We start from the raw sequence: 17500 nt of genomic DNA, 5'->3' as shown, positions 1-17500 counted from the left end.
GGGTATGAGACATCGGTTGGCGGAACCATGTCATGATAGAAAACTCCATAGTACACACTCCAGTTATTCCTTTGATGTAGGAAAAATAAAACTAGCTTTTTATGCAAAACAAAACCCAGACACGGTGCCACAAAGCCATATTGCATATAGTATAGTTTTATCATCTGTTTTCTCATATTGTGATCTTGCCGGTACATTCAATGTACTGACCTACACGGCTGCAACGTATCATGTTGCAGGATTTCTTCGACGAATAAGAGTTCCGTTACAGGGTTACGGTCTACAACAACTTGCCGATGGCGTTGATGGAACTCCACACCCGATTGATTCTTTCCGCTGTGACTTATGAGGTATATATCAGTCTTACGTTATTTATATATGTGATTGCACTTTGATATATACATTGATGTACTGTGTGTGCTAGCATACTGATCCAGGGATGGCACAGATATACAGAGGCTTGACCGTTTGAGGTCGGGTCACTACACCACGTCTACCCACAGGCCTCCCGCCTCTCCGGGGAGTGCTCGACCGAGGTGAGCGTGGTCGCGCCTTCCATGCCCGCGCCCGCGTCCATCGACCTCAATGCCACACCGATGGCCGGTGCCTCGTCATCCGGAGGCACGAGGGAACGCGTGCAACACATGCCAACCGACATGCTGCCGGACGCACACAACCTGTTCGACAGAATGCCGGCCTCCTGCGACAATGACTACATGCAGAACATCATCTTCGAGGGTGGTGCACCGACCGCTGGCGGTGCCTTCGAGGCTGGCTACGATCCCGACGAGACACAATGCCAAGACGGTCGAGGGTCGTTCACGCCGTCCATCTTTGGTCAAGATCAGGTGGCCTTCATGCATGATTAGGTCGGCCTGGACCTGGGCGGCTTCCCCCTCGACCATGAGTTTTCGGAGGACTACATGCAAGAGGAAGATGATGAGTGCGACATCGAAGGGGAGCCTTTGCTCGAAGACGAGCTCGCCAACCAAGCCGGCGGGGCAAAGCCGAAGCGCAAGAGCAAGCGAACCAAGGCTTACACAGTGGTGGAGGATAAGCTCCTTTGTGAATGTTGAAGGGGCATGGGCAAGACCCCAAGACCGGCGCCGAACAAAAGGCATCAACCTTTTGGATTCGTGTCCACCATGAGTTTCATGAGCGCAAGAAGTTTCTGCCGTACCAAATCCAAAGCACGCGCGGGTGGGTGTCCATTTCAAAGCGATGGAGGGTGATCCAACAAGGGTGCAACAAGTTTTATGCCACTCTTGAGAGCGTCAAGGCCCGCCCCGTGAGCGGCATCAGCATGCAAGACATGGTATGCTAGCAAGCGGCCCTGTTTTTTGTGTCATTCCGTTTATTCTTGCGTGTCCATTTCCCTATCCATTTGCCAATATTCTTGCATGAAATACATTTTTAGGCATTTTAAGCTTTGGAGGCATTCAAGGTTCAACACAATGGCAAGTGCTTCAACCTCTCCCATTGTTGGAGGGTCGTCAAAGACGAGGAGAAGTTCAAGGCGCAATATGCCGCTCTCAAGTCGCATGGGGGGAAGCAAGCCGTGGAGGAGGTTGGGGACCGCGAGAAGGCACGACCGCTGGGGAAGACCAACTCCAAGAAGGGGGACAAGCGGGATGCGGCGTTGAATGCCTTGATCGCAAGCGTGGAGGGCATGATGAGTAAGGACTCAAGGGAGGAGGAGCGCCGGTGATACAAAGAAAAACAAATGAACGCCTTCATGGACATCCAAAGGAGGAGGCTTGAGATGGATGCGGAGAAGTAAGCCAAGATGCTTGAGATGGAGGCGGAGAAGCAAGCCAAGATGCTAGAGATCGAGGCCGCCAACGCCAAGAACAAGGCCAAAGAGGTGGCTCTCTCGAGCATGATGACCGGGATGGAGATCATGAAGGTGGATCTCAACACCGTGTCGCCAAGGAAGAGGTCGTGGTTCGAGAAGATGCAGGCCGACATGCTCAAATTCGACGACGAGTGATCTACGGCGGAGAGCGCCATCCTTTTTTTATGTCGGGAGGTGTGCTGGCATGACCACGGGCCGCAATAGCGTGGTCGGACTCAAGTCTCACCCCTTTTTGTGTGCTAGCATGTGTGTCGGCCGTTGGCAAGTGCGCCGGCATGAACTGTGTGGTGTTTTGTATGTCGGCGCTGGCATGGTGCCGGCATGAGCTTCGGGCGATGACATGGCATCGAGCCTTTTTAAAAAAGTGCGTGCGGACACGCGTTGGGCAGACTGCCGACCAAATCTCAAACGGGGTGAATGCCGAGCGGGCGGCCGATCCAAACGGACAAAAAGCGGACAAAAACAATGTCTGTTTGGGTCGCCCAGTTGGAGTTGCTCTTACAGGCCTGTGATAAAAAAAATCTCCTGACATAATGATACCAGAAACATGGTCTGAAATTTGTGAATTTTACTGTTCAGAAAAAATATGGATCGTTTGCTTGAGTTTCAGGCCAACTTCCCTCGCCTGATGTTTTCAGCGCCTCTCTGGACACGATAGACACTTAGACAGTCAACCAGACACTTTCTTTAGTTATCAGTCAGATCTCGGTGACAATACAGGTGTTAGAAGGGAGAGAGGGATTGGTGGAATGGTTGTTGTATTGCTTGAGCCTCGTGGGCATATATATAGGAGTACAATCATCTACTTGGAGTACAAGACAAGCCAGAACAAATCCTAGTCTATCTCGTCTTTCCTAATAAACATTATACTCAACATCCCCCCGCAGTCACAACGGTAGCGATGAAGACGGTGAGACTGGAGAAGAATCCGAAGGCAAGCCGACGGACACCTCCCCACAGTCGTAACGGTCGACGCATCATGGAGTCGTGACTGGAGTGGCAACCGACGAGTTGCTCAAGCAAGGCGATAGCCCTTTGTGCCGTTTGTTGAGGTAGCCGAGAGCGTGGGTGGTAGAGCCGTGGTCGAGGTAGCGTGCGAAGAATGCCGTGGTCGATGTCCAGTCGGGGTAGCCAGTGTCGAGGAAGTCGCCGTGGAACCGCGGGCGCAAGGAGGCGCCGAGTTAGTCGTGGGCGCAGTGGTGTCGAAGTAGTGGTGCGCCACAGGACGGAGATGATGTTGACGACGCGTCGCGCCGGGGTTGCCAACCCCGGGAACACATCATAGACGAAGGCACGTGCGGTGTTGCCAGCACCGGGCATGCGTAGACGGACAAAGACGAAGTTGACGAAGCGTCGCTCCAGACTTGCCAGGCCCGGGGACACGTCGTGGACGAAGGCACGCACCGGTGTTGCCAGCACTGGGCATGCAGAGACTGGGACCTGCACGAGCTGTACGCCATGTCGAAGAAGTCGGAGAGGCCAGCAGAGAAGGACTCGACGACGATTGCAGCGTCGATCTGCGCGGGGCCAATGTCACCAACGGTGGTCGGAGTAGACGAAGTGGTCAGGGTAGATGACGGTGATGCTGGCGACGGGCTGGTGCTGGACGAAGATGAAGGAGGTGGACGGGCGGCTGCGGCGGTTACGTGGGTAGCGGCGGCGGCAGCCAAAGAAGAGCGGCGGCGGCGGCCTGACGGCGGCGGCGGCGGCTAGGTTAGGAGCGCGGCGGCGGTGCTCGAAGTAGGCGAGAACCCTGACAGCTTGACGAAGACCGGAGCGGACGATGGCGTTCCCGCGCCAAGGGAGACGGTGCGGCGCATACCACGGAAGGTCGACGCGCAGAGACGACAGAGTGGACCATGGGCCGTGGCGCTACGACCCGAAGGGGCGACGCAGCGGCGGCAGGCGGGTCGGGGCGACGGCGGGAAGACCTCGGGGCGCGGCGGGGACCGCGTGCCGCGACGCTGCGGCCCGAAGGGGCGACGCAACGGCGGTTCGCGGGTCGGTGCAACCTCGGGGACGGCCTCGGGGCGGTGACGGGGACCGCATATCGCAACACTACGGCCCGAAGGGGCGACGCAGCGGCGACGCACGAGTCGATGCAGCCGCGAGGAGAACCACGGGGCGGCGGCGCTGCGGCCTGACTTGCGACGCAGCGGCAGCCCGATGCTCGATCGGTGGAGAGGCGCGCTGAACTCGAGGACGATCTTCACGGGACCTTGCGGAGGCTCGCATAACTGACGGGCCAGGTCGATCGCGCGGCGTAGATGAGGCGGATCGCGACGGCGAGCGGGTGATCAAGCCGATCGCGCGTGAGGTCGGGGACGCCGCTCGGCGGAGGCGTGGTGGCGGCGGAGTCCGAGATGAAGCCGACGGCGGCGGGCGGTAGGGCGGCTATGATTGGCCGCCGCATGGCACGAGGCCGCCGGGTCGGGTTGATGCAGGAGTCCCGGTCGAAGCAAGGCGGTGACGGCCAGCGTAGATCGACGGGCGGGCCGTCGCGCAAACGGCGGTGGTGAAGGGCCGCCACATGACGCGAGGCCGCCGGGTCGGGGCGACCGGCGGGCCGATGCGCGGACGACGCGCGAGGCCGCCGCTTCGGGGCGACCGATGCACGGACGCACGGACGACGCGCGAGGCCGCCGGGTCGGTGAAGAAGCTGGCCAATCGCGTCGGTGTTGAAGTAGAGGCGCACGGGGTCGACGGCGGCGGTGGGCGACGCAAACCGGATCACATGGACCGGAAAACCAAAAAGTAAACGCCGATCAAAGCGATTGGCGAGAGAGAGAAAACTCGGATCAAAGGATCGGAAAAAAAGACTCTCTAGGACAGCCGGCCAACACGGCCGGCGGACAAACCCTAGGTACGGGCAGCGCGGCCCCCGGCGGCGGTCATGGAGGCCGACCGCCCCGGGGGCGGCGCGCAGGTGCGGAAGCGGCGGCGGCTAGGGTTTAGGATCGACTTGCGATAGATACCATGTTAGAAGGGAGAGAGGGATTGGTGGAATAGTTGTTGTATTGCTTGAGCCTCGTGGGCATATATATAGGAGTACAATCATCTACTTGGAGTACAAGACAAACCAGAACAAATCCTAGTCTATCTCGTCTTTTCTAATAAACATTATACTCAACAACAGGTAACTGGGGAATTTGGTGAGCTCCATGATTATGTATGGCACCTGCTCAACTAATTTGCAGGACTTGTACAGCATTGGGCCTTACAACTTCATGTTGTTCAGCATGGCGCCGATCGTGTGCTACCTGAATTTTCCGCTGGAGCTTCCACATAGCAGGAGTGATCTTGATAAGTGACTAGTTATAGTAACGCCGTCGTCAAGTGCTACTATATACTGCTGAACAACAGCTTGGCCGAGGATAGGTGGGCGCTGCAGGATGCGTCGACCATGCGTCGAACATTGTGGCACCAAATCGCGCATTCTTTCAGTTAACAGCTGTGTAGAATGATGCAGAAAATCATAATAATAGCCTTAAAGTGTGTCCTGTAGTATACATACATTTTTTCTTCTTATATAAGAATTTCCTATTAGCACAGATTGAAATGGCCCAAAAACAATAGGAGGGGAACTTTTGGTCTATGGGACATATGCACCCAATATGAGAAAAAAAATAGTAATTCAACAAAAAGTTAAAAATTCCTGAAAATATTTTTGAAATAAATTTGAACTTCTATTGTACTCGTGGGAAAATAAATCCACAAAAAAAATATCCCTTTGACTTCTTTTCAAAAAAGACAAATTTTTGGCTAAAATAGTGTGAATAGTGACCTATAATAGCAAATAAATTTTGTCTTTTTTGCTGTGAGGTCAACTTTCGTGTTTTTCCGTTGAGATTTATTTACTAGTGCAAAAGTAAGTCAAGTGTTTTTTCAAAATAGTTCTTGCCTATTTTGATTTTTTATTAAAATATTAGAAAAATTCATATAGAGTGTATATACAACCAGGAACCAAAGTGTATTTCACCGAAACAGCCAAACGAACAGGCCGTGGTGGGTCGGCATCCCGGCCTTGGTCCCCGTCGATGAGGGCACATGCACAACTTGTTGATATCCTCATTTGTTTTCTTTCGTTGCTGCTACACATCGCCCCGCATCTGCATGTCTTTTTTTAAAAAAATTCCTATCCATAATACTGAAGCATGGATAGGTTGCAATATATTTTTTATGATATTTATATATTTTGGTCATGAATATTCGGATGAGATTTATAAATAAACATAATTTCTCCGTCCCAAAAACATAATTTCTCCGTCCCAAAATAAGTGTCTCAATCTTAGTAGTACAATTTTATACCAAGGCTAGTAAAGTTGAGACACTTATTTCGAACGGAGAAAGTATATGATTTGTTGTCTTTGATTACTGATGAGATGGGCCAGTTTTCATGCTGTTTCCATGTTGAGATGAGAAATTTGCATGCATGGTGAGGTGACATGTATGCATTCGGAGAAATAGATTAGTGAAGACTAGATATTTATAGATATAAAAAAATTGCAGCATTCAGCCAAAGGACACACTCACGCAGGAGGCACCTAGAAGGGACTAGGGGAGCCACCTAGAAGAAACTAGGGGCAGGTGTCCCAACGCAACAGCACACTGGATCTCCGAAAGAAAACAAATTGCTTCCTCCAAAAGGGAAACAAATTACACCAGGTTGAAATTCGGCTTGATTTTGATTGTTCCAAATTGATGAAAGTCCATTTAACCGACCTATGGCTGACCGGACGCCGACCGCCTGTTAGAGCATCTACAACCTGACGCGCCAAACCGGCATCAAACGTCCTAGCGGACCGCCCGACAACGATTTTTTATCCAGACGAACGCCTCAAACATCAGGGCTGACCGCCATCTTTTATATCCAGCCCAAATATGGAGCGGATAAGGGGCGCCCGGGCCGCCCGCCACGTCGGATTGACGACAGTTCCCACGCGTAAACGTCTGGAAACCCGGCGGTCCGAAGCTCGTCTCCTCCGCCGGACTGGTGGCGCCGCGCGGTGCCGCTCCGGCGGGCCGCGTATATCCACATTTTTCTTCGCCTGTCCGCCGCCGCCGCCACTTTCCACTCCACCTATCTGCCTAGTAGCCATGCCCCCACGCTGCCGGGTGAGGAGCCAGCCATTTCTAACGCCAGAGTGCCGGCTCGAGCCCCTTGAGCAGATCCAGGCTAGGCGCGAAGCCCGGATCACCGCGGGGCTACCTCCGGATGTGGTGGATCCGAAGGAGGAGGAGGACGACGAGGAGGAGGAGGATGTGGGGGACGCTGGCGACAGGATCTGCGGGCGGAGCAGCAAGCCATCCTCGATTTCCTCTGATCGGAGTCGGCTGCGGAGGCCAGACGGCGTCGCCGGCAGGAGATGGAGGCGCAGCAAGCCGTGGAGGAGGCGGATATGCTCACCTACATGGATGAGATCGAGCTGGAGGAGGATTAGTCGGAGCCCTTCTACCCGCCCGTTCAGCAGGCGCCCGACACCATCGTTATGGATATCTCTGACGATGAATAATAGCTAAAGTAGTATGTAGGATTTTTTTTGCATAATTTGCATGAATCTATGAGTTAAAATATGAGAGAATCAGATGCAGAGTGGCTAATTTGAGGTATGACTGGTCGCTGTCCGCGGATACGTCCAGTCATGTCCCCAGGCGTTTGATAGGCCTAATTTGCAAAGCCCAGTGGTAGATGCTCTTAGCGGAAGGGAGGGCATTCCTTTGCGTTTTCTCTTTGGAGACGCCCATACTAAAACAGTGTTGTTCTAGCTGCATAAACGCCATGGGCTATGGCGTTGGTCCGCCAGACATGGAAAAAAATGTAAACGCCATGAACACCGGCGCTGGACCAATGTGTCAGATTTCGGTGAGCTTCTGTAGCTACAGAATAGTGACCATGTACCAGCACAATCCTGTTAGAGATTTTTTTTTTTAAGTACGAAAATTGCGTACCTTAGTTTTAGGGCATGTACAATAGTGCTATCTTACGAGTGACACGTAGAATAAATGATGAGGTCGAGGGAAAGAACTCGTAAGAAAAGACTTGCTTTCTCTTATTTAAGAGAAGGCAAAAGATGATCTTTTAATACAATATGTCTCATCACATTTTTAGGAATAGCTAGTTATTAAAGATAAGACTAAGAAATGATCCATTATAAAAATTAAATATAAGACTTAAGATAAGACTATCTTATCAACCACTGTACATGCCCTTATAGAAGAGAGCAGACGATGTAAAAAAGGCTTTGTGCGCAGCCAACAGCCACAAGCCGGCCGAGGCCACACTTAACTCCAACTCCACACACTACGTTAACTCCTCATAAAATGTTTTCAACTCCATTCCCTCCCGCTATCGCCCAAGTGCGAAGCTCATCTAAAATCTTGTTTACAAGCTCTGTAACCGACATAGGTATGGCCATCAAGCGAAATACCCGATTATTCCTTTGCTTCCATAATTGCCAGCACACTAGCATCACCGGCTATCAAAAGCTTTGCGTTTCTCCTTGTCAAGTCGTTTTTGGTTATTGCCCCACCATAGAGAATGATTCCTGAAGCACGAACCACCAGATAAAGAAAGGGCGTCGTCCTCGGATTGGCATCATCAGGACAATCAGTGCTAGTTTCTGGGACCCACAGATAAGAAAAATGCCACCAAAGATTCCCGACGAAAAGTTGGATCGGGTTCCTACTTTGCAAAGATGGTTTTTATTTTATTTAGAGCACGTACGAAAAAAAAAACTCGTATTATTGAACGGTCGAAGCATCTGCCCAACTTTGTTCAGCCCAGTAGGACTCGACTTTTGTCGCCCAAGAGCAACCAGCATAATCGGACCATTACGGGACAAGAAATGTAAGACAAGGAGGCAGATACAGCACGGAAGATCAGTGATATCTATCCGTCATAATCAGATCAATTCGATGGCACTCTAATGTGCAGCTAGTAGAAATTTCAGAAGCTCCAGCCCGGAGCAATTTGTAACAAGGATGATGACTGAAAATGTTAAATGATTGTGTCAAATGAAGAACATTGGTTCCTTTGTGAGTGGTGACTGTACCCACACTTGGTTCCGTAATGTTTCACGCAATACCCATGAGCTTTGCCACGCTGGCCTCAACTGCGCTGACGATCTACATGTCACTGTCGTCACCAGCATGGCAGTATCAGTTCGGCACCTGTGGTGAAAAAAATCTCCTGGCAAAATGACACTACGAACATGGTCTGAATTTCGTGAATTTTACAGTTCAGACCAGGATGGATTTGTTTGCTGTACACGAGACTGTAAAATTCACCTGAAGCTGACCTGATGTTTCAAGAAGAAAAGTGTTTCTGTACACGATAGACTGTCAGGGAAACTCTTCCTTGAGGTGCCAGACACATATAGGGGACATTACAGGTAACTCGGGCTTGTAGAAATGATGGTTATCATAAATTGAAATGATCAAAATAATTAACGAATTTCGGTGAACTCCATGATGTATGGCGCCTCCTCAACTACTTGCTTTGGGGTTAGCAACTTCGTAGCGCTGTTGTCTACTAGTTGGACGCTGCAGGATGCATCGATCATGTACGTTGACAGAGATTCCGTTATGCTTGAGATGTTAAGGCATCCAGAAGCTCATGATGATCTCTCTCTAGAATCATTTCTGCCATCCAATGAGTACATCAGCCGTTTCGGTTCATATCCATATCTGAAAATACAAGTGTCAAGTACTACTGAATTGGTTGGCCTTCCTCCTTCCTCGTGTAGCTTCCGCCGCTCTGGATACAGTAACAGAGCTCACAATTTTAACCCAAATGTGTACCAGCAAGTTTGTAAACGGCGACATTGCAAGTGCAACGGCCTGCGGAGAAGCCAAGTACTACGTGAGTTGGGATGGAATTCATGCCACAGAAGCTGCAAACAGTATCATAGCAACTGCAGTGATTAGTGGCTTGTACTCATATCTGCCTTAATCTTTCAACAAAACTTTGTGAGACATAGCCACATAGGCTGATCGCAGCACGAGTTTATTCGGAGAGAGTGCTGCTGGCACCAAATTGCGCATTCTGTCAGTTAACAGCGGTGTAGGATGATAAGAAAATAATAGCCTTAAAGTGTGTCATGTTATATACTCTCATAGGCTGATCACAGCACAAGTTTAATTACACTACTTGTTGCTCTTATAATGTACAACTGCATGGTGTAAACTTGTTAGATTAAATGGATAGTACTGAAAGGATCCGACAAAAAAAACTGTAATTGTCAACTGCAAGTTTCTGATCCAGAAGAATCATCATGAAGACAAGAACAATCACAACCAGGAAAAACTCAGCACAAGAATCAACCCCAGAAGGATAACATTCAGCAAACTTAACATCCAATCACAGAAATTACTTAACAAAATCTGAGAAATGAAGATAAAGTAGATCAGATCCAATGCAAATTTCCAACTAGCTGAGAAGGTGAAGTGGCGACTTGTTGATGTGATGCAGGATTCAGCTTCAGCTAATCCACATCAACCTGCCCAGCCAAGTTCAGAAACACATCAAGCAGAGCCGAAAGGCCAAACAAATTCACCTAACGCCTGCAGAAACGTGCAAAGAAAAGTGCAAGAAACTGAATCACACAGGGAGCAAAGATAAATAACAGAGGGCCCCGGCAAAATCGCGAAGCCCATGGGGACATTGCATAATCACTTGCATACTTTCCAAACCTATCACTTGCATAATCAGCTTGCTTCATGTCACAAGAACATTGCAAGAATCACGGAGCAATTTATAATCAAACAGTGACACTGGGGGGACAGAATAAGCATGATAACTGAACTTTTTAATTGCAATTTCATTCAAGCATCACGATACATCATATCAACACCAACAAACAGAAGCGCCCTGAACACATTCAGATCATAGGACAAGAACAGCTACTAGCCAGCAGCGACCCCAAACCTAGGCCCTCTCCCCACGGATGCGGCGGGCGAGCTGGATGTCCTTGGGCATGATGGTGACGCGCTTGGCGTGGATGGCGCACAGGTTGGTGTCCTCGAACAGCCCGACGAGGTACGCCTCGGCGGCCTCCTGGAGCGCGGAGACGGCGGAGGACTGGAAGCGGAGGTCGGTCTTGAAGTCCTGGGCGATCTCCCGGACGAGGCGCTGGAAGGGGAGCTTGCGGATGAGCAGCTCCGTGCTCTTCTGGTACTTGCGGATCTCCCGGAGCGCCACGGTGCCGGGGCGGAAGCGGTGGGGCTTCTTCACGCCGCCGGTGGCCGGGGCCGACTTGCGAGCAGCCTTGGTGGCCAGCTGCTTCCTCGGCGCCTTGCCGCCGGTGGACTTGCGCGCCGTCTGCTTCGTGCGGGCCATTGGGATGGATGGGGAAGGATCTGGCTGCTGCTGCGCTGAGGAGTTTGGAGATTGGGATTTCACTTGGCTCTGGTGGGTTGGGGGAGAATGGAGGCGGATTTTAAAGGGGGTCGAGGATTGGGTTTTGGTGCTTCGCGCCGTCGCGCGCGATTATTTGGGGGTTCGGATTTCGGCCAGGCGGGCTGGGCGGAGGAGGGTGGAATCTGCGCCGTTGGATCGAGGCCAAATGGAGGGTGGCGATTTGGGTTTGTGGCGTCACGCGGATCGCGATCCGTGTGCTCCATGAGCGATGCCGTGGACTGGTGGATGGGCTCTCTTCTATCTTTTTCTTTGAAATGGGATGAGTTATTTTTTGGCACACTGGTGAACGGGTTTTCTTTTCTGGCATTTCAAATGTACTGCTGCAGTGCTGCTAGCAATATACTACTACTAGAGCAAATGCATATTTGCTCCAAAAAAACAAAATGCATATTTACCCAAAAAAAGCAAAATGCATATTTACCCAAAAAAAGGCAAAATGCATATTTGTCCTAATTTTTGGTGGCTGTGTCCAAAACGGTCCTCAAACATAGTAACTACATCGATACAGTCCCACTACAGCGATAATTTGGAGCTCCGGATTTCGGCCAGGCGGGCTGGGCGGGGGAGGGTGGAATCTGCGCCGTTGGATCGAGGCCAAATGGAGGGTGGCGATTTGGGTTTGTGGCGTCACGCGGATCGCGATCCGTGTGCTCCATGAGCGATGCCGTGGACTGGTGGATGAGTTCCGTTTTGGCACACCGGTGAACGTGAGTTTCCCTTTTCTTTTCTGGCATTTCGAGTGTACTGCTGCTAGTAGATCAAAATGCATATTTGCCCGTATTTTTTTGGTGGTTTTTTTTAGAAAACGTGAACACTTTATACCGAAAAAGGCTTTCGCCCCGCTTTATATATAAAGCAACAACCCACAAGCATCCAGTACAACCACACGCTACGCCACCGCAACACACGCACACACGCAGGACGGGATACAAAGGCGCTGAGCACGGCAACACTACTCCTAGCACTACCGCCCCGAAGATATGAAGCTACATATGACGAACCATGCGCTCCAAGGCGGCGCCTTCAGGAAGGAAACGACGCCGGAGCGCCGCCACCGCCCGATCCAAGGATCAAAGTTTCCCCCGGAGCCGCATGACGGGCAATGGGAGCCGCGACGACGCCTTCAAGAAGGGAGCGATCTTCGGCGCCGCCGGTCCGTCCGAAGATAGAGCAGGTTTTCACCTCGGCCAACATTCACCGCCACCGTACGCCACAACCCAGCAACCACGCCGCCCACACGGCCATGATGAGCGGGCAGCACCAAGGCGCGGGCTTTGTCCAAGAGCACCGCGCCACCACCACCACCAGGGCCGCCGCCCCAGCATCCAAGACCTCGACACCACCTCACCGTGACCCGGCGCACCCCAATGAAAGAGACGAGCGGAAAGGTCCCACCTTTCGCGCCCCTGGGCAACCCCCAGCATCTAGACCCAATAGGTCGGCCAAAACCGGCATCCACCGCCCCATCCTGCTACTCCAAGCGTGAGATGAGCTCGGTCCTGCAGCATCGTGCGCGAGACGAGCTCGGTCCTGCTGCATCGTGCATGAGACAAGCTTGGTCCTGCTGCATCGTGCGCGAGACGAGCCCAGTCCTGCTGCATCGTGCACGAGACGAGCTCGTTCCTGCTGCATCGTGCGTGAGACGAGCTCTGTCGGCGGCAATGGGCGCGAGACGAGCGGTGGATCGCAGCTGGGAAAGGACCAGCCCTTTGATGGGAGTAGCGCCCGGGCGACGAGGAGATGGGGTGAAGGACGAGACGGCCCGAACGCAGACAAACCGACGCCGGAGGAGCCGGCCGTTGCCGCAGACAGATCCGTCGAGCCACCGTGAAGCCGCCATGACACCGGTAGGGCACCGAGACCTACCCATGTCGCCGCCCACGGCCGGAGCAGCAACCACGCCCGGCCGCTGCCCTACCCGCGTCGCCCGGCGGGCTCCAAGTGTCGGAGCCGCCGGGCACGCACCACCGGAGTATTCCGAATGCAAACCGGAGTAGAATGAAAAACACAAAGACCATTAGATTCCATACAAGAATTAGCTAGATAATGAGCTAAAACATTAGATTGCCGACGAGTATGCTTGAACAACACAGAAGAGATGCTCGACGCGCCATATTTGATGTCCGACACCACTGAGCCCACCAGCGAACTGACACGGACAGAAGAATTAACCCTCTGCATCAGGGATAGAAAGTCGGAGCCGAAGATCACCGAGTCGCATCCCTCCTCCCGTGCAAGATAAACAGCTCACCGAAGAGCCAAGGCCTCAGCCAACTCAGGTGCAGGCCTTCCATTGGTCGCTTCTCGGCAGGAAACAACACATTGGCCATCAGAATTTAGAGCGATCACCCCTGCACCAACCTTCCCTAGCTCGGAGAAGATCGCAGCATCAAACATGAATAAAAGGGAACCTGGTGGCAGTGGAGACCAAGCGGTGCTTGAAGCAATCCTCTCACTGAAAGGAAATATGCCCTAGAGGCAATAATAAAGTTGTTATTTTATATTTCCTTATTTCATGATAAATGTTTATTATTCATGCTAGAATTGTATTAACCGAAAACTTGATACATGTGTGGATACATAGACAAAATACCGTGTCCTAGTAAGCCTCTACTAGACTAGCTCATTGATCAAAGATGATTAAGTTTCCTAACCATGGACATGTGTTGTCATTTGATAAATGAGACAACATCATTAGGAGAATGATGTGATGGACAATGATCGTTCAGTTATGATCGTTAGCTTAGCATTATGATCGTTCAGTTTTATTGCTACTGCTTTCTTCATGTCAAATGCATATTCCTTCGACTACGAGATTATGCAACTCCCGGATACCGGAGGAATGCCTTGTGTGCTATCAAATGTCACAACGCAACTGGGTGATTATAAAGATGCTCTACAGGTATCTCTGAAGGTGTTTGTTGGGTTGGCATAGATCGAGATTAGGATTTTTCACTCCGAGTATCGGAGAGGTATCTCTGGACCCTCTCGGTAATACACATCATAAGAAGCCTTGCAAACATAGTGACTAATGAGTTAGTTGCGCAATGATGTATTACGGAACGAGTAAAGAGACTTGCCGTTAATGAGATTGAACTAGGTATGAAGATACCAACGATCGAATCTCGGGCAAGTAACATACAGATGACAAAGGGAATTGTGTATGTTGTCATAACGGTTTGACCGATAAAGATCTTTGTAGAATATGTGGGAGCCAATATGAGCATCCAGGTTCCGCTATTGGTTATTGACCGGAGAGGTGTCTCGGTCATGTCTACATAGTTCTCGAACCCGTAGGGTCCGCACACTTAACGTTTGTTGACGCTAGAGTAGTATCGGGATATTTGATGAGTGGTAACCAAATGTTGTTCAGAGTCCCAAATGAGATCCCGAACGTCACGAGGAGTCTCGGAATGGTCGAGAGGTAAAGATTTATATATAGGAAGTCGTATTTTGGGTTCCGGAAAAAGGTGCAGTTTTTTCGGTATTGTACCGGGAAGCTTCTAGAAGGTTTCGGAGGATTCCGGAGGGGTCCGAAAGTCCACAAGTGGGTTCACCACGACCCAAAGACTAGCATGGGCTGCAGGGAGGTGCCCTAGCCTTATTGGGCTAGGTGCACCAAGTCCTCAAAGGCCCATGTGGCTAGGGAAAGGATAAAAAGGAAGGAGTCCTAATAGGAATAGGATTGGATTTGGATTCCAAGTCCTCCCACTTGGCTGCGCCTTGGACTTTGGAGGGGTTGTTGCCACGCCCCTCCACCTATATATAGAAGGGAGGGGGCACCCCAAGAGTACACACAAAGCCCTTGGCGCCCCTCTCTCTCTCATGTTACTCCGTAGTTCCACCGCCTCGTCCCAGCGACGCTTAGCGAAGCGCTGTCGGTGCTCCGCCACCACCATCACCACCACGACGTCGTGTTGGTTGTCATCCCATCTATTTCTCCTCTCCTGCTTGCTGGATCAATAAGGAGGAGACGTCATCGAGCTGAACGTGTGCAGAACTCGGAGGTGTCGTACGTTCGGTACTTGACCGGTCGGAACGAAAAGAAGTTCGACTACATCAACCGCGTTGTCAAACACTTCCGCTTTCATTCTACAAGGGTACGTGGACACACTATCCCCCTCTCATTGCTATGCATCTCCTAGATAGATCTTGCGTGAGCGTAGGGATTTTTTTTGAAATTGCATGCTACGTTTCCCAACAGTGGCATCCGAGCCAGGTCTATGCGTAGATGATATGCATGAGTAGAACACAAATAGTTGTGGGCGGTGATCATCATACTGCTTACCACCAATGTATTATTTTGATTCGGCGGTGTTGCTGGATGAAGTGGCCCGGACCAACCTTACATGACCACGTTCATGAGACCAGTTTCACCGACAGACATGCAACTAGTTTTGCATAAAGGTGGTTGGCAGGTGTCTGTTTCTCCAACTTTAGTTGAATCGAATTTGACTGCGGCCGGTCCTTGTTGAAGGTTAAAACAACAAACTTGATAAATCACCGTTGTGGTTTTGTGCCATGGTAAGAACGGTTCTTGCTAGAAGCCCATTGTCAGTGTCAAAACCGGCAGATCTCGGGTTGGGGGGCCCAAGCTGTGCGTTTGAGGATCAATGGTAACAGCGGAGAAGGGACACAATGTTTACCCAGGTTCGGGCCCTCTTAATGGAGGTAAAACCCTACTCCTGCTTGATTATATTCGAGGGTATAGGGGTTACAAGAGTTGATCTACCACGAGATCGATTCGACTAACCCTAGATAGCTAGCCTAGCAATGTTATCATCCTGCCTCCGATCTACCTTCCGGTTTATAACTTTATATAGACATTGGAAGGGCTTAGGGTTGTACAAAGTTGGTTTTACAGAAAGGAATAAGATATCTGGACACCTATACTTGCCATCCACACATACGGGGGTCCCCATCGGACACGAGAGATAATCTTCTGTCTTGTATCTTGACGGCCCACCAGTCCGGCTCGTATCCATAGACCGGACGCCCAAGGACCCCCGAATCCAGGACTCCCATGGTAGCCCCTGAACCAGTCTTCAATGATGATATATTCGGCGTCCAGATAGTCTTCGGCATTGCAAGGCAGGTTCCTTAAAGAATACACACCGACTTTCCTCTGTAAAAAGAATTATATCCGGCTTTGCACAATAAACACAACCCTTAGCTGCGAAGGCAAGATATATATAAGAAAAAGGAGAACATCGTCTTTTACGGACAACTCTTTCCACGAAGCGTCAGACTCGACCCCTCATCATTTTGAACCATTTTCATGCCCCGCATTTCGTGCTTCAAGGTCACGCCTCGTTGGCACGACCTTTCAAAACAGAGATCGTGCCCACTTAATACGGGATTGTATATCAATGACATTTGGGTAATCCAACCGTTTGCGACGCACGCATCCATCGGGAATAGGCGAGATTCAAGGCGCGAGTGGCGGGCGGTTGGTATTTTTACTGCCTATAAGAGGCCAAGGGACCCCCACTTTCCTCCCCACGCCTTCATATCTCACTAGTGCAGAACCGGGCTATAGCACCGGTTCGTAAGGGCCTTTAGTCCCGGTTCTGTAACCGACACTAAAGGGTGGGGACTAAAGCCCCCCCCCCCTTTAGTACCGGTTCTGCACGAACCAGGGCCAAAGGCCCACCACATGGCACGAGACCGCGCGGTGGTCTGGGGGACCTTTAGTACAGGTTGGTAACACCAACCGGTACTAAAGGATATTTTTTAAAAAATTATTTTATTTTTTTGAAGAAAAAAAATTATATTTTTTTCGATTTTCAAATTTCTGAATTATTTGACGATTTTGTCTCTAATCACCGCTCATCATTGCTCTAATCACCCCTCATCATTCCAAATCGTCTAACTTCCCGGCCAGTCACCCATCCTCTCACTACTCCAGCCTGAGCATGCTTAACTTCCCAGTTCTATTCCCCCTAGTTTCCAAGTCTGCACGTGTTGTTTACCTGACAATAGTAAGATGTCAATCCTATTAACCCTCAAGGATTTAGCTTGAGCATGAAGTCACATGTTTCACCGTTTTAGTTTGAAACTATTTTTCTAAAAAAATATTATTATTTAGTAACCGAAATATTTCTTGAATAAGTAGTTTGACCACAGTTTGACCAGATTTGACCATAGTTTGACCACAGTTTGACCAAAAGTAAAAAAACTAAAATAATTATTTATTAACACTAATATTTCTTGAATAATTAGTTTGA

General features: G+C 50.5%; 1 protein-coding gene across 1 annotated transcript; it reads right to left on the bottom strand.

Annotated features, from left to right (window-relative positions):
- Nucleotides 1–10643: 10643 nt before the first annotated feature.
- LOC119341164 (histone H3.2) lies at nt 10644–11281 on the bottom strand. The gene has a single exon (XM_037613038.1). The coding sequence runs from the start codon at nt 11190–11192 to the stop codon at nt 10782–10784; it is 411 nt and encodes a 136-aa protein (XP_037468935.1). The 5' UTR covers nt 11193–11281; the 3' UTR covers nt 10644–10781.
- Between the last annotated feature and the right edge of the window lie 6219 nt (nt 11282–17500).

The sequence above is a fragment of the Triticum dicoccoides genome, chromosome 7B (assembly GCF_002162155.2).
Source record: "Triticum dicoccoides isolate Atlit2015 ecotype Zavitan chromosome 7B, WEW_v2.0, whole genome shotgun sequence".
Taxonomy (NCBI): domain Eukaryota; kingdom Viridiplantae; phylum Streptophyta; class Magnoliopsida; order Poales; family Poaceae; genus Triticum; species Triticum dicoccoides.
The sequence above is the reverse complement of the archived record's forward strand: the minus strand, read 5'-3'. Positions and strand labels throughout refer to the sequence as shown.